The sequence below is a fragment of the Zymoseptoria tritici genome, chromosome 3 (genome assembly GCF_000219625.1).
Source record: "Zymoseptoria tritici IPO323 chromosome 3, whole genome shotgun sequence".
NCBI lineage: Eukaryota > Fungi > Ascomycota > Dothideomycetes > Mycosphaerellales > Mycosphaerellaceae > Zymoseptoria > Zymoseptoria tritici.
Window position 1 is genome coordinate 1,998,492 of NC_018216.1, and position 17,433 is coordinate 2,015,924.

General features: G+C 50.1%; 4 protein-coding genes across 4 annotated transcripts; 1 reads left to right on the forward strand and 3 right to left on the reverse strand.

Moving 5' to 3' along the window:
* Window positions 1–9,342: 9,342 nt before the first annotated feature.
* On the forward strand, window positions 9,343–12,152 carry MYCGRDRAFT_108659 (uncharacterized protein; the record flags this gene model as incomplete). The annotated part of the gene is made up of 3 exons (XM_003853835.1): window positions 9,343–9,768; window positions 9,822–10,873; window positions 11,092–12,152. 3 exons carry the CDS (start codon window positions 9,743–9,745, stop codon window positions 12,150–12,152), a joined length of 2,139 nt encoding a protein of 712 aa, XP_003853883.1.
* Window positions 12,153–12,221: 69 nt separating this feature from the next.
* On the reverse strand, window positions 12,222–13,100 carry MYCGRDRAFT_38790 (uncharacterized protein; the record flags this gene model as incomplete). Its single annotated transcript, XM_003854332.1, has 2 exons — window positions 12,222–12,922; window positions 12,998–13,100. 2 exons carry the CDS (start codon window positions 13,098–13,100, stop codon window positions 12,222–12,224), a joined length of 804 nt encoding a protein of 267 aa, XP_003854380.1.
* A 681-nt stretch (window positions 13,101–13,781) lies between these two features.
* MYCGRDRAFT_91791 (uncharacterized protein) lies at window positions 13,782–15,500 on the reverse strand (the record flags this gene model as incomplete). Its single annotated transcript, XM_003854331.1, has 2 exons — window positions 13,782–14,370; window positions 14,869–15,500. 2 exons carry the CDS (start codon window positions 15,498–15,500, stop codon window positions 13,782–13,784), a joined length of 1,221 nt encoding a protein of 406 aa, XP_003854379.1.
* A 522-nt stretch (window positions 15,501–16,022) lies between these two features.
* MYCGRDRAFT_91792 (uncharacterized protein) lies at window positions 16,023–16,700 on the reverse strand (the record flags this gene model as incomplete). Its single annotated transcript, XM_003854330.1, has 1 exon — window positions 16,023–16,700. The coding sequence occupies one exon, from the start codon at window positions 16,698–16,700 to the stop codon at window positions 16,023–16,025; it is 678 nt and encodes a 225-aa protein (XP_003854378.1).
* Between the last annotated feature and the right edge of the window lie 733 nt (window positions 16,701–17,433).

Below are 17,433 nucleotides of genomic sequence, written 5' to 3' on the forward strand. Positions count from 1 at the left end.
GAAAGAGGCTGGTAATCTCGCCGATGCGCTGTCTGACGCTAGATTAGATGCTTACGAGCCGGCGCCTGTCAGACTACCGTCGGCGGTACGCAAGAAGCCGAGGGCGAAACTAGGTCCTTAGTAGAAGCGCGACAATATAAACTATTCCGTATAGGAGTTTGTGAACGCTAGACGTAATGCAGATAGTCCAGTCGACTATCGTCGCGTCGCTACTTTAAAGCCCTTCGTAGAGCTACTACCTAAAGGGCGTATCCGTAAGAACTGCTACGATATCTACGACTAGGATATAATATTGCCTGCCGACCGCTTTTCCGAATGGATTCTGTCTTCGGCGGACCTAGATGCCGCCTATGCTAGACGCCCGTACGAGAAGACGATCCGCGAGGGTCTAAACAAATAAGAGCCTAGCGTAGCTAAATTGTATTATAAAAAGGCACTATTCCCTAGTGTGCCCGGTTCTCTTCTACCTTAGACAGTAATCGCGCATCTTGCTTCTACATTCGGCTCGCCTAGTGCGAAGGGAGACGTAATAGCTCGCTAGGTCGAGCTAGCCTGTTCTACTATAGACTTCCGACCGTCTCCTAAGCTTGTAACTATACTAGTTTCGAAGCTGTCGGTGTTGCTTAAGCTAGCGTAATCGGTCGAGGCCCAGGAATTGCAGGAGAGTTAGGAACGCGTCGGGGCGCATCGTATTCATACGTAGAAGCGCTATCTAAGTCTCGAACTCTCTATAAGTCCTAAGCGATCTCCTAGGTCCGCTTCGGACGATATAAGGGCTGCTAGTAAGCTAGACTATAAGCTTGCTGCTTAGTCTGTCTATAGTCCTTACGCCGGTCCGGTACGAGAGCCTAGCCCTCTAGTCGGTAAGCCGCCTACGCCTGTCCCTAAAAGGCTAAAGGTTATACAGGCGCAATCTAGTAGAGCCGTCCTCCCTCCTAATTGCGCGCCTAGCTCTTCCGTCCGCTGTCCTACCCCGCTGCCTAGAGCGTATTCCGGAGTTTCTACCAGCTATCGAAAGGCTACGCCTAAAGTATCCGATAATAGAGTTCGTTCGGACAGCCGTCGTTTCGGCACTATATTAAATCTAAACCAGATTCGGCTAGCTAGACGTTAGTCAGCTTCTCTAGTACCGGCTACAGTGTCGCCCGAACCGATAATCGTAACAACGTCGCGCGGTTAGACGTAGGTAGCGAACGTAGTGCCCTAGAAGCATTAGTTTAGTTAGTAGGGTTTAGGTGTCGATAGTGTCTATAAAGAGGTCGACTAGTTGAAGATATAGACTATTTTGCCAAGGATTTTAGATTTTAGCGTATTATAATAATAGCCCCGCTCGAGCCCTTAACATCGCCTCGTTATCTCTCTCTACTAGTATATTATCCTCGTGCATATGTCTACAGTTATAGAAGCCTCGACTCCAGCCGCCCGAAGGGGGCGTCCGTAGCGTAAACGCAAATTACCTAAGCCGGCGCCTCTAGTCCGAACGCCCTCCTAGTCGACGTCGAATGCTAGCAGGTCTAGATCGAGCAAGAGTCGGGATACTAGTGTCCGGAGACCGAGAAACCGTTACGGCAAAGGCAAGACGAAGAGAGAGAAGGTAGACCTCCTACTAGCCTAAATAAAGGAGTTAGGGATAACATTCGGGACCTTTGTAGAGCTGTATATCTTATGTAAGAAGGGCGCCTCGTCGTCTAATTAGGCAGAGACGGCAGCTACTAGGACTAAGAGGTTAGCTAGTCTGTTGTAGAAAGATTAGATATATACAAGAGTATCTAAGCATATGCCTCCCGGTAAGTAGATAAACACGGAAGCAGTGTGCAACGAACTAGAGATGTTGCGGGGGCGCTAGGTAAGGAGGTCTGGTGTATACACGGACATATGCTTACGTTTTTAGGAGTTCGGGCAGTAGGACTAAAAGATACCTACAGAAGATCTAGATTATAAGGGTGCGGTTTAGTCGATAGGAGAGTGCGTACCGTTAATACAGGCACTCTTTAAGGGGATATTAGGTCTACTACGGAAGGCTGTCCTAGCTAATTACATGCTTAGGCGCGTAGGTCTAGTTGCTAGCTTACTCGGACAGACACAGCATCCGCGATACTACAGTTAGTTCCCGAACTAGCTAGGAATATATCTCCAGAGCTAGGGTGTAAAGCGGCGGGTAATCGTAGTGCTGTCCGGAATAGGTGTCTGCGCGTTACCGAAAAGCATATACCGCTGTAATCGACAACTGCACTCCCTAGCGAAGGACCGTATTACCGGCTTTGGACGAGATTGCTGCATACACAGTATCCACGATAACCTAGACATCTACTACAAAACCGGGGAGCATAGGCATAACCGTAAGGATAAACTAAAGCATGTTACGACTGGCATAGTGCTTAAAAGCATCGAGGTGCCGCAGACTAGTCTGAAGCGGGAGTATTTTCGTAAGGATAAGCCTCTTTAGCTCGTAGACGTACTCGAAGGAGACAGCAATCGATACGACGCTGTCCAGAAACAAATCTTACGCAGCCTTATTGCCTCGGCTATCGTTAGATTATATCCTAACGTAGTCGCGTATTGTTTAGGTGTCGATACTACTGCCGATAACAATCCTCCGCGTCGCGGTAATCGAACAGTAGTGTCTAGCACTAACCCGGGCACTAGCAGGGAGACCGCTACATATAATAAGCATAGAAAGAGCAAGATCGACTAGGACAATGTCGCTAGCTTCCCTACATTTCCTACAATCGACCGGCTGGAGAAGCAGAAAAGCGTAACGTGTATACTAAATCTTATGTTCGAACACGAGGGTACGACTAAAGGTACACATACCGTAATCGAGAACATTCTCGAGCGCCAACTCGGATATAGAGACATATATAACGAGTTCTTACAGCACTAAGACGCACAATCCTCGAGGGCTAGAGGGGATACTGTTTATAACTACCAAGGCGCTACTAGTAGCTAGCAAATCCACTACCGGAATCCTTATCCTGCCGCTAATAGCGACGCTACCCAAGATATAGAAGGTCGTCCTATTAAACACTCCTAGCAACCCTATTAGTTATACCTAGCGACCTAGTCTACTGTTTAACTATCCTAACAATAGTATCCGGCAACCTAGTCTACTTTCTAGCTATCCTAACAGTAGTATCCAGCGACCTAGTCGACTTTCTAGCTATCCTAACAGCAGTATCCGGCAACCTAGTCGACTTTCTAGCTATCCTAACAGCAGTATCCGGCGACCTAGTCGACTTTCTAGCCATCCTAGCAGCAATATCCGGCAACCTAGTCTACTTTTCAGCTGTCCTAGAGCACGCCTATAACCTCCTAACTACTATATCTAGCGACATAGTCGACTTCTGCGTCCGCCTAGAGCACCCCTACGACTTCCTAACAGCTATCCGCGGTAACGAGTAGTAGTTTTCTATACGGTAGACGCGATTCGTCGGCCCTACGTAGTTATAGTACACCTGGCGGACCCCCGAGGGCGCTTAGACAGTCGCCGGGTACGGTACTACACATTCTACGAACGCGGTCGCTAAGAGAGAAGCTAGAACACTATATATACAATCGGACGAATGTTATCTTCCTAATGTATAGCGACCAGTTGTCGGTAAAGAACATCCGAACATACCTTAAGGAGGCTCGAGAGAACGACGACGCATTCGACAAGATGCAATAGGTACTACCGTTGCTAGGTTTGTTCTACCTAAAGATATACCTTATCTAGGCAATTAAGAATAACTTTAATAGGTAGGAAGGCTACGCTGCCAAATCTTTATTAATGGTCTATCGAGGACTAATAGAAAGGAAGATATGCCCCTTATTCTATGCACCCTATAGCTACCTAGAGCGTCTAACCTTAGACAGTTTTAATGCTAGAATACTTGCATTTGTGTACGAAGAGCTTAAGCTAGTCGTATGCAGTCGGACAGCGATATCGACCTACATTCGCGCACTTACTCGCTAAGGGTTTACTAGTCTAATAGACAAGGTCTACGAGAAGGCCTTCTCGCACAAGGCCCGCTCGTTAGATGCGGACTACCTAGAGGGAGACACTATTAAGGTAAAGAACTCGTATTTATTAAAGAGGCATTAGTCGAAGAAGGCTAGTGCGACTAACAAGGCTGCCGCTATAGCCGACGGCAACGAAGAGCGCAGGAATTACATCCGATTCCTTTATGTCGTCGAGACGTATTAGATGCTGTCGCGAGCTATAAAGTATGCGGATATCGGACTACTCCGCCGGGTAATTAACCGATGTATCTTAATCTTCTACGCTAGATTACACAAGAATTACGCATTTATTATACTATAGATAAAGTAGTTAACAGACACCGAGACGTCTCATCCGATACTGTAGCGGGCTATGCTAGCTAACGGACTAGTAAATATGGCCGGTGCGGACGATAGTTAGTTCGAGATCGACAGGGCGAATGAGTTTCTCAACCGGTATCTAAAGACATTAATAGCTAGCTAGCGCAACGGCACGTTCGACGTCGAGAACTAACTAGAAGAAGCCGCGCTTTTAGCGACCTATACCGGCCACCTGCGAGAGGTTATCGAGGCTAGGTTCGGGGAGGTAACGAATACCAAGCATACCTTACCAAAGTTAGTCGAGGAGATATATGTAGTCGCAACGATTTATTACTAGGAAACACTGCCGACGAAGGTAGTCGATCTAGATACGAATGCAGTCCTCCCTTTTTACGCTATAGACTTGTATACTATAGGTGTTAAGAACCTGGTAACTAACGTAAAGGGTAGCAGTCGACTAGAGAGGTTTAATAAGAATGTAGTTGTAAAGGACTCTTAGATTGTATAGGCAGACTAAGATCTAATCCCGGTAAACATAGAACTACCGGACCTAATAACGGATCCTTACCTCCGCCGTATAGCAGCGACAGACATTACTCCTGGACTAATAAGGACGCCTTAGGATCCTAACAGCGAAGACGAGGTAGGTAATGTTTACTTCGATAGCGACTAACCTTACTTGCTAATAGCTATGCTATTACCTACCTCGTATGTGTACACGTCAGACGCCCTCAACATTACATTTAGGCACTTACTAACCGCCCTTTTAGGCATTAGCACGACCAATTCACGTATAGACGCCCTTTACGAGACGTAGATTGGTCATACACCCGTGCACGTACTACGTCGACGACGTTAATTGTACAGCTCGTAGAGGCAGCAAGACGCCTACTTCTACCCGACTTTAGTTACTAAACTTCCTTCCTTCTTTATTAACCTTCTTATACTATCCGATTGCCCTTCTATCCCTCTATTAACTATTACTTTATCTATCCTTTACTATACTACTCGTTATACTACTTATCTATCCTCGCCAACTACCTTATGCTTTCGACAGACGGAGAATCTCGTTAGTAGACTACATTTAAGCGTAAGTTTCGCTACGCCTGCAAAGATAGAGATTTACTAATACGTAAATAGTTTCACTATAGCACCTAGCGTATAGTAGAAGCTAGCCGACTAGGGCATCTCGGCGGAGGGTCAAGATATATACGATATGTACGCCGAGTAGTTTTAGACGGAATAGTACAGCTAGGCAAAAGTTACGCTCTATAAAGACAACATCGTCAAGTTCGTTTAAGGGCTTTACCGCGCAGTATGTTAGAAATCCGGCTCGGTAATTAGGGACGTGAACAAGCGCGTAGGGCGTTAAGGGCGTATGCATTCTAGCATTATAGAACTAGTAGACGATTCCCGAACCGGTCTATACGCGCTCGTATCTAGCAAGGAGATTCTAAGGCGCTTCGGCAATTAGACACGCACCTTCGTGCCTAGCACCTCCGCTACGAAGCTAGTAGCTATTCTAGCTACTTTCTAGATAGGCGGTGCTATTATGTCGGCTACTAAGACTTGTACGAAGTGCGGCCTAGCTAACGATCCGAATAGATTCGCAAACGACTATATCGTCTGGCTATACCCTATATAGGAGAGGGCTAGGGATAGAGAGTTCCTCTTCTTAGATGCCTATACTAACTACCTACTTTATAGCAATTATAACAAGTGTAATCTAGCTACGAACAGTCTCGCTACGAAGTACACAAAGGAAGCGACGCCGGACTGTAAGGAGAGTAAGGAGGACGAAGAGACGGAGCGTCTTCCTAGCTTAGGAGACGCTTAAATAAAGATCTCCGACATGTTACTCTTTATAAGTATAGAGAATGTCCCCGAGGTTGTAACGTACTACAGTAGCGGACGCGTCTTAGGCAAACATAAGAAGCATAGGTGCATTATAGTCCTGTTTAGATACGACGCTCGATTCGACGCGGAAGAGTACACCGACTGCCTGAAAACCGCTCTAAAGGAAGCGTAGGGAGAGGTTAACAAAGTAATTAACTAAGACTACTCCTGTCGCGACCTTCTAGATCTAGACAGTCCTCCGGTAACGATAGCGCCGCCTTCTATCTAGCTAAAGACGCTTGTACGTAATAGGCGCATAAGCACTCGTTCGATAGGCGCTCTACAATCGGACGTAGAGATAGCGGACGCGTCTAAGGTCACAGGTCGCAGGACAACTCGCCGTACGAGTAATAAAGTGCGCGAGGACAAGGCGCGGTTAGCAGACGAGATTAGGGAGGAGCGGGAGGAGGCTACCCGCGAGGAGGCTAGAATAAGGTCCTCTCGGAAGGAGAGGCCAGCGAAGAAGCAGACGCCTAAGGAGACGCCTACGAAGTCCCGGCACAACGATCTGCATACTCTAATAGCTGACTCTACTAAGCGAAGCGGGAAGAAGTTATTTACCCTATTCGGATTCGACGTCTAGCAGGACAGCCCTTCCGGCGGAAGACACGTCTTAGAGGGCGGCGAACTAACCGGCATGTTCTTCTCGCCTAGATAGGTCAACCTAAGCCCGGGACGTAAGCGAAACAAGGGTTCGATCGACTTAGATGGACACGTCGTCCGAAGCATCTTTTCGTACTAGGACTAGAGTTACGGTAGCCGGGTTCCTCCTAGCAATAGGCTAAAGAAGTTAGACAGGCGTAGAGGCAAATAATTTAGAGGTAGCGAGCGCGAGCGTTAACTACATTTAACTAATTTCATAAGCATGTTTGTAGCACTTAGGTAAGATGCGACACGAGTATTCTTTATAGCTTACCTATCTCTAGGATAGCCCTACAGGTGTTAGCTTTAGTGTTTATTTCGCGAGTCCCTTTTGATAGTAAAGTGCATAGAACCTTTAGCACTGCTATTAGTTGCTTGCCTATCGTTAGGATAGCCCTGTAGGCGATAGCTCGAGCGTTTAGTTAAGTAGATTTTAATTAAACCCCAAAAGCCTGCTTATGTCTACCAGTTTCTTATTAAAAGTATTATATACCGTAACATAACCTAAGCTAGGCTACGACGACAACTTAGACATATTAACCTTCGCCTAACAGCCGATAGTAAGGGGGACGGGCCTAATACAAAGAACCGGACTAAGGAGTCTAACATAGCCTTTAGCCTCGGCGTAGTAGAGCGCCCGGCTACCTATGTAGCCCGTATGGCAATATAGTAATAGCAGAACCGACATAATACTAGCTAGACAGTCCTCGGCCGGCAAAACTTATTAATAACCTCGCTAGGTTACTTAAGAAGTAGAGCATCTAGATAGGCGCACGTTATCCGACGTAAGACTATTACCCAGAGCCTCTAACAACGTAGACTTAGTAGCAGAACGACAAGTAGTAGAACGACAAGCAGCAGAACGACAAGCAGCTAAACGGCAAGCAGCTAAACGGCAAGCAGCTGAACAGCAAGCAGCTAAAGTAGCATCGCCTAGAGCCCTAGGCTACAATCGACAGGCGGAGCGGCACGTAGCACACGGGTAGTCAGGTAGAGTATTAGCCACGATATTTGCGACCGGCGGACTAACAGCTAAACTACACATTAGTCGGATCGTCTAGCGAGATTATACGACAGCTAACATAGATTAAGGAAACAATCCGACATTACGTACGCGCAACGCCCGCATAGACCTGTATATTTACTAGGTAAACAAGACGACGACGCGAAGACAAAACAGACGCGACAGGGCGAAGTATTCATCTCTCGGACATAAACAACGTTTAAATATATCGCATCGATATTAACAACGATCGCCTTCTACCAGTCTAGCCTAATTATCCTCTTCCGCATCTACTTATTAATTACTACCTATTTAGGTACGTATCGAGCTTAACTAGTCGCTCGCAGCTACTAACATCTAAAGATTAGCATATGCTAGTAATACGAAGAGACTGTCGAGCGCAATCCTTGCAAAGGAACTCTCTAGAGAGTGCGCTAGCGCGTCCGACGCTAGATAGAGGTACTACTATTAAGCACCTTCCTAGACTACGAGTACGACAACGCATACGAGATAGCAGCTCCTCGCCCTAGGGGAACATACGGCAGCCGCGCAGGCGTCGGCGACAGGCACAGCGCCGTACTAGAAGACGTCCGCAACCGAAACCCGCTATCCTACTACGCTACTATAGCGCAGCTAGTACGCGAAACTACGAGCAGATACCTTGCGCCTAGGATTCCGCACTACGAACCGAAGCCCACGCACACTAGGAACATTTAGAAGAAGGTAGATACTATTTAGCCAGGCAGCTTAGTATCGCAGAGGCCGGAGTACAGCGGAAATACGCTAGACGGCAGTAGAGTTAGGCATAGAGAGAGACGAGAGCCAAGCGTTAGACGTTAGTTAGTTACTGTACTACCGGCGGCTGCCAGGCGTCGAGACCCAACCCCGAGTGCTAATATAAACGTCGCTTTAACCTCTTTAGGTCGCGGGTCTAGTACAGCTGCCCGCGCTTAGCAGGAGGCAGAGGATAGAGCGGTTAGACAGCAGAAGAGGGAAGCCCTAATAGCACGCATAAACGCACAGGCTTAGTCGAGTACCCTACGGTATAACTAAGTGTAAGTTATATAATAGCTACCTTCGCCGGATAGGTATAGACGACTAGTAGCGCAAAGGCGGGTAGAGGTAGTGTTACATAAAGGGAGGATGTAATACGTCTAGAGGTCTAGGAGCGGCTGGAGATTCCCTTTTAGGCGACTAAGGTGCGGCTATTGCGATTAGGCGGAAACAAATTACATTAGATTAATTCTACAAGTTATACGAATCGTTTGCGGGTATTAGACAGGCGTTCAGACTAATATACAAGTTTTTAGATTTCAGCTAACCCTCTATCACCTAGTTCGGCTATTGCGCTCTTAGACTATACAGGAAGGCGCCCCCGAAGGGGATTAGCGCCGCCAAGTATAGTCTGTGCGTCTGAGACTAGCACTGCAGTAGTGCATCTTCGCCGTGCGTCGCACCACCGCCGAATCAACAGACTCTCATGATCTTCGTCCGAGAGAATATGGAATCTACCAGGAAAGACGCGACCGTCGAGAGCAATGCCCGAATTATCGCCACTCGAAGCCTGGCTGAAGGATGTTGAAGCAGCCGGTCCAGCTCCACAGACTGCTGGTCCTACGTCAAGTCAGGCGCGAGAGGGAGCAAGAAGAGGCAGTGCCGAGACGGTCAAATCAACAGCAACAGCCAGCCGCGACTCTGTCTCGCGGGCGCGGAACGACACGATCCAAGAATCCCAGATCCCGTTACCGGACTCCACATCAGCATCCACTGCACAAGCCAATAATTCAACCGCAACCGCCAGCGTTGACTCACTGAGGCAACTGGAACGTTCCGAACCGACGGCAGCATCTCGAATACCGCTCCCAGATTCGCAATCAGCATCTGCGACTCCCGTGAGCCATGGCGACGCATCGTCTCAGGCACGAGTGGGCGCATCGAGGAGCGATCAAGATACTCGACTGTCTTATGCGACTGTTAGTGTCGACTCGCTTTTGGATTTGCAAAATGCGACGGCTATCGCAGCGTCTCAAATAGCTTTGCCGCCATCCAGGTCGGTATCTGCCGCCTCTGCAGAGGTCGACAACATCAACCGTCCCTCGACAGCTCAGCAGGACTCCCTTTCACAATTACAAGATGCTGTAAGTCCTGTGGAGCTCCGTTTACCTCTACCAGAGTCGATCGCCTCCGGAGCCGCCAAGACCGAGCCAATGATTGCGGACTGGGTTGCCCAACCGGTCAATTACTGGGAGAGCATACATCCTCTGCTGGATTGTCTGCCTCATCTACGAATGTTTTCGAAGAAGAGCGCTCGGCATAAAAACAAAGGCATGGTGACCTGTGTTGATTATCTCCACGGCCACGACTCGCCGCGTGTTCACGATGCTGTGAAACCGGGCAAAGAATTCTTGGATGCTCTTCGCACGATGAAGCATGTTACCGATCCGGATGTGATGACACGCTTCATTCTTGTGGAGGACTTGTCCGCAGAAGTTATCAACCGTGTAGGTTCTATCCTTGAGGTTGACCCAGAGCTCTTCGCCGAGCACCTACACAGGTCGGGCTACGGAACCATGGACTACGCAGAGCCCTTACCGAATAACTGGATGCCCAAATCATGTGTCTCGCTCAAATGGTACCGTCCAGTAAGACAACACCCGAAGATTTCGTCATTGGTTTCCGTGCCAAGTACTCTTCTGAACCCACAGGAGATCGAGAGGAAGTCCAGCCATGTGAGGAAAATGGCGCCTGGGAGCATAGTCTGGTCGGACAACGCTTACGACAGGAATGGACGAGCGAATTTCGGCGGCAGACATCATCAAGCTGTGATCAGTACGAACGTATTCCGGCGTAGCTGGACTTTGTCGACGCGTTCCGCCTTGCAAAGAGACATGCCTGCGATTTCTGACGAAGGAGACTCGTCTCATAGCGATAGCGCGGAGCCCGAGGTGAGCTGGGAGCGAGATGCGATTCCGACCGCATGGGAAGAGAAAGTGAGCTTCTTCCGTTGCCACCACGGCACCGTGCCTACAAGTAAGTCTCGTCGCCCGAATTGCGACGTATGCAGAGACGACCAGCGGACTCACGATCAACAGTCATTCTTCTGCTAGATCCGTTGCCAGCCATTACGGATTCCCGATCAGGACTGCACCCTATCCCGACTAGTGGACATCGTGGAAGTTCTCGGCAATATGAATGCGACGAGATCCAAATGACAATGGCAGTCCCCATACTGCCTCGGCTCCGTTTAGATTTTCCATTGAACAAAATGAAAGCGACTCCGAAGGACATTGCGTCATTGAAGCGCGCCACGCATAGTCTGGTCTCGACCACGACAGCGATTCGCAGAGACATCGAATCGACCGTACCGGAATGCTATTCTTTCAGAGCAGATCCCATTCTTGCGCTGTTACGTGTGGTACGACTCGACTCCAAGGCCTTCTTCAACAGCCTAGAATGGGCCCTGGATGAGATTAGTCAAGACTCTTTGGACGACTATCTCATGTCACGACGAGTGGACGGCTGGAGAGCACTGATGGCCGAGTTTGAGATTGAAGTTCCTGCTATTGGAAGGAGCCTTCGCGAATTCATCGACTTTGTGTTCCTCGATGATCCGCTACCCAAGGACGTTCAGATCATACTCAACGATGTGAACGCCGACATACTGCGCATAAAATCCAGACTGGACGAAGCATATACGGCTCTTCGGGCTGATATGCAATTCTCCGAAAGCAGAAGGAGCATCGCCGAGGCAAGGAGTGTGACAAAACTCACGGAACTGGCCTTCATCTTCATCCCGCTGTCTTTCACCGCGTCTCTCTTCAGCATGTCAATCCACGAACTCCAAAATGGCGTACCACTCTGGACTTTCATCGTCACATCGCTGGGCATTGCACTTTTCGCATATGCTGTACGCTTGGTGCTCACGAGCAAATTCATCGCCGAAAGTTCACGCGGTGCACTGGAGCGTTTCTGGGCACTCTCGGGTGTTCAACGAGGAGAAAAAGCGCCCTTCTTGACGATTATGCTTTTCACACTGCGAGAGATCTGGCACAGAGGCGGCAGGAAGGTGTTTGGCAGCATTTCTCTGTTTGTACTATGTGCGGCTTTCGTCATCGTCCCGATTGCGCTCGCCTGGGAGTCGACAAACTTGGACGTCGGCTTCAACGCCGCAATCAGCCTCTTCCTCGTGCTGTCCGGCTTGGTATTGGCATTTGGACTGTTCTTTGGTTCTGGGGTTGGCACAAGTCACATGGCATCGTGGGGTCGCGCGAGCGACACGTCCGACGACGAAAGTGGCGAGGTTGTATAAACTGCTGGTGCGGACGTTGGAGTCATGGCAATGTCGGCCTCCGATTCTGGTCCTCTGCCACCTTTGTCTCTAATCATCAGTCAACCCGTCCAACAAATGAATGCTCAGTATCATCACAAGAATGCCAATCCCTGCTACGGCTGTGAACGCCAACGCAAGCCACACCAACACCGCCGCTGCCGGTCCCACACTTCCAGAAAGATAGCCCTGCGTGCTCGTAGATATGATGCTCGCTGCAGTCGCCGCGGCAACATGTTGCCAAAGGGCGGATGTCATTAAGAAGAGAGATGCGAAGGCCAGCAGGAACAGACATGCCCGGCTCACTGGTCTGCTCGGAAACGGCTTGACGACGATGTCGGATCCCGTCCGTGTATCACGCTCCTCGTGCCAGCCAGGGAAAGTCGAAAGTCCGAAGAATGCCAGGGCGGAGAGAGCTATTGCACCGAACACGAAACCTGGGAATACAACGTCGCTTTTGAAGCGCTGGGCCCATTGGAGGGCATCTAGTGGATCTCTTTCCGTGCCGCTACCAGCAAAGGCCATTCCGAGCCCAGAAGCTCCGCTCGCGCAGATCCATGGCTCCTGATCCGCGGCTCTTGCGCATATGCCAAGATAGCCAGCTCGCACGGTAACGGATCCTCCTGTTGACGCATTGCCGAAAATGATACTCGCTGCACCGCTTGAGTCGGAGCGGTCGTGATACGTGATTGAAAGTAAATAGATGCTGCTAGTCGTGCTGCTGCTAGAGGTACAGCCAGCTAGGAGAAGTGCTACGAGTCAGTGATTCATTAGTAAGAGGTGACTATACGGGCTTGAACGATTCTATTCGAGCGATGTTGGCTGACCGGAAAGTATCCAAGAGCACATTATCAATATCATCAGGACATGGTGATAGCCGATGAATGGGACCATACGTTGAATGGCTATGCGTAAGCGGCCATTCGGCATCGTGGAGTCCGGGCGGTGGTTGGGTGGTTCTCAATATATGGTGGTATCGCTGCTGAGAGCCCGCAACAATCCCAGAGTGCCGAGACGTCGCTCGAGGTGCGGCTGAAATCGACGGCGTCCACTATTTGTCAAATAGGCGAAGACCTGCACAAGGATCAGATCATCAGTGTAGCCGCCGACCTGCAGCCTTGATGCATCCTTCATGCAGGTTCAGCTCAGCTCGTCCACTGGATTTAACCCTAAATGGAGGGCTGCTGGATATCGCTGCACATCTCGACTATCACTTGGCCTGTATAGCAGCATTGCTGCATCTGGAGATCAAGCTACATGGTCTGGCATGCATCAGACTTTCAGTACGTCGAAGAGTCGGATTTACCCTGCTGAGAACTACTCGAGACGAAGCTTCTTGAATACCGGCACGGGCGGCGCAGAGAATTTGTCGGAGATCATTGTGAGTTGAGATATCGTTTTCCATTTCATTACAGCGACGTCCATCTATGGTCCTACGCTATGCAACACACAAGCAGATGGGAGCGTCTCCCGCCAAAGAGCAGAACGCCCTGCTCGATTCTGATGATCCGGTCAAAAGCAAGAAACAACCAAAACGCCGAGCAAAAAGCACTAAAAACCTCAAACGCCATCGTATCTTGCCTCTCAGTCTGGTCAGCTCCCCTCCATCTTCTACTCTTCCATCGCATCGCCAGCCCCTTCCTCAGTCTCCGCGATCCACCACTTGGCCAAGTCCAGCTCCTTGACCTTTGCCTCCCACATCTCCTTGTCCATCGAGAATCCCTTCTTGAGAGACGTGACATCGCCGCCGGTTGTATGCGTCGTGGACACCATGATGCGTAGATGGAACTCAGCCGCAACAAGCGTATCCTTCAAATCATCCAGCTCCTCGTCGCGGGCATTCAGCCAGCGCCTCTTGCCTCCCTGCTCATTGTCAGGCTCCTCACCAGCGGCTGCGAAGTGCGGGAAGGCGGCGTGAAGCGTGGCGAGACGATCAAGAAAAGAGACATCGGGAGCCGATGGGGAATGTCCTCCAAGTGTGAAGTAGGCGCGGAGTCCATGGAAATGGATAGCAGCCTCATCTGATCCGTCACCGACCGGGGCGCTAGGGTCGAAGTTGTGATACTCCACGCCTAGTCTGAGATACTGAGTCGTGATCTGAATGAGCTGGCCCTTGAGGATGGCGAACAAGGTCGGGAGATTGATCAGATCGCCGTCTGGTCTGCGGCAGAGACCGAGTTGAGTCAGCACGGAAGCAAGACTGTCGGGATGATCAGCCATATTGGTCGAGATTTGTCTTGTTTGTGTCTGTGAGATGCTTTGAGTTGAAGGTTGGCAGCTCGGAGGAAGGGCGAAAGGATTAAAAGGCGAGAGTGTGTCGAGGGCCGCTGCGTTACGGGAACGGGAATGTGTTGGTGACTTGTCTTCTCTCGACACACGACACGTTCTCGTGAATTGCAAGTTTGGAATTGTGAGTGGTAAGTGTACGGGCTGATTGGGCGAAACGGTTGTACTACTTGACGAGATACAGGCGTGGAGAGATCTATGGCTTTGATCGTTTCGCTGCTACGTGCATACAAGCAGACAAAAGTCCTGCTCCTTGCCCGGAGTGTATAGCGCTCTTCATCCAACTACACGATCACAGAATCAAATTCAAGCAAGAACCACACAGATCGACAAGCAATGAAGCAAAAGCCAGGCAACACCGACTTCACGAGTTCTTGCCGGCAGCCTTTCATGCCTGTGGCATAGGTCTCACTCTTCCATCCTGTCTCCAGCATCCGCTCCGGCCGGGTCACCCCCATATCCCGGCGTCAACCCACTACCCAACCCCAACTCCTTGATCTTCGCGACCCATGTCTTCCGATCGCCGTCCATTTCTTCCCAGCCATCAACAAGATTCGCCTGAGCATTACTGAGTAGACCCTCCAAGTGGAACTTAGTTCTAGTCAGTTCATCCTTCATCGCGAACAGCTCCTTATCGAGTTCTTGCAGCCAGCGCCTCTTCCCTTCATGCCGATTGTCGGGTTCTTGACCCGCCGCGGCATACTGCGGAATGGCGGTGGTGAGAGTGACGAGGCGTTGCAGAAACACATTGTGCGAATCCGCGAAGATGGGAAGATGCAGTTTGAAGAGTGCGCGGAGGATGAAGACAGCGCCGGTTGGCCCTTCAGGACCGATCGGGAGGAAGGGCGAAAGAGAGTGGTACTCTTCGCCGAGTCTGAGATACATGGATGTAATCTCCTTAAAGTCCTCTAACACGACGGTGTAGTAGCATCTGAGACTCATGCGCCAGTCCATTTCGTGGCAGAGATCGATGTCGTCCTCATCGTTGCGCACGCAGCTAGAGCTGTTGGGATCGTCTGCTGGGTATGACGAAGAATCATCCATCTTGATAGCACGCAGAGGGCGTATGATCCTTGATCGGCTGGAACAGATTGATGTAAAAGTGTGGGTGGGATGTGGAAGAGAATTCAAGAATTTCAAGTTCGACGCTCAGGAGAGATGTTCGTGAATTGGCTCTTTCCGAATTACGCCACCGACACGACACACAACACACAACATGCGCCTTGGGAACGAAAAAGTGAGCGGCATTCACGCGCAGTGTGAAAGGTTAAAGCGCTCGATAATGTTGCGGTGATGACACTATGAAAGACCACCCCTAAACAAGTGAGACACCGTTCACCATCGCCGCCAGTCTTCGATACTCCTGTACACCAGTACTCGCTTCTTGGGTGCAGGGCGACAAGGAGCACCAGAAAAATTCCTCAAGTGCAGCCTGAAGGTGCCTTTGCGAGGTTTCCTTATTCCGCGAGCTCGCCTTCTTCCGCATGATGGTCCTCGATCTTTTTCATCGACCTCTTTTCCATCGACTTCCCTGCTCTATGCGTTCTCTCCATTCACTCCTGCGTTTTAATCTCCATGCTCACTGCCATCGTGATCACTCTCGTCGTCACTACTCTCCTCCTCGACCTCCTCATCATTAGTCTCCGCTGGCGGGAACCAAAAGTCCTCCACCGACTCGATCCCTTCCATCCACGCCCTGCGGTCAATGTTCCAGTGAGGAACGACCCTTCTGTCAGCCCTGCACAACCGACAATCGTCACCCAAAGCATAGTCGTCCAGCACACACAGGTGATCCCACGCCACATCCAATTGTGCCGTCATATATTCCATGTTCTGGGCATACTGCAGCAGCTCATCCCACCTCGCATCCTCCTCTCCCGCATCGATTGCTCGCGCCATCCTGGCCTCGAAGTACAACGGTGAAGCGAGCAAGCGGCGCAGTAGGACCAGTTTGCGAACGAAAGCGTTGGTACCTGCGACGGTGTGATGCGGCCAGGTGAAGAGCGCGTGTACGAGGTTGAAAGACGCGGCTGGAGGTGGGCCCTTGCCATAGGTGTTGAAGTGGGGTGTAATGCTGTGGTAGTTGTCCCCTCTGCGGATGTACGTGGCCCTCATGTTGGCGAGGTACTCGCTCAGCTCGGTGTGGTATTGGACCAAGCCACGGAGCTTGCGTTCAGCGAGGCGTGAAGCTTCTGTTACTGGTGCTTCTGCCAAGGGTGCTTCTGCCATTGCTGCTTCCGCCATCTCGACAGCTCACCGTGGAGTTGATAGACTTGCTATCGGTTGATTGGCTTGGTCGGCGCAGGTATCTGTAAGATGCTGGATATGCTGGAGGATGTCAGTCTCGAGGATGCGCTTCAGGATCGAATTTCTACTGACCTGGCGAGTAGCAGAGATAATGGCAACCCCTGAGTAGCTTGATGATGCACACGGAAGATCTGTGTAGCAATGGCGAATATGAAAAGACTCGAGGGACGTCTGTGCAATGTTGGTGAATTAGACAGAAAGTTGCAAGCTAGAAGCTCGAGGCCAACACTCGAGTACGGCCGCGGCCGCAGGGCCGTGCATTGCGGGTAAAAGATTATGTCAACTCCCGCTGCCAAGGATCAACTTAAGTGAATGAAAGCCCCTGAATCGTTCTTTAAAGACAAATCTCTGCCCATGTGAGCAATACCGGAGGTAGAGACATACCAGAGTATGGCGCTATTGACATAGCGCTCATCGAAGTTCGACATGTCGAGAGTCCGTGAGCTCAAGTTTGTATAGGGCATGTGAGCAAAGAGGCCTTTACCAGGACGAAATGTGCCGGATGCATGCTTACGTTCGAAGCTCTTCTTGTAAACTTTGTTGAGTATAGATGTAGAAGGATTCTACGGCGAATTGAGATCTTCGTCAGCTTCTTGGTCGGCTTTCCCACGTAGGGAAGGATGTCCACGAGTGCAAGGCCAGAGCGAGACTCACAAGGAAGGCAGAACAA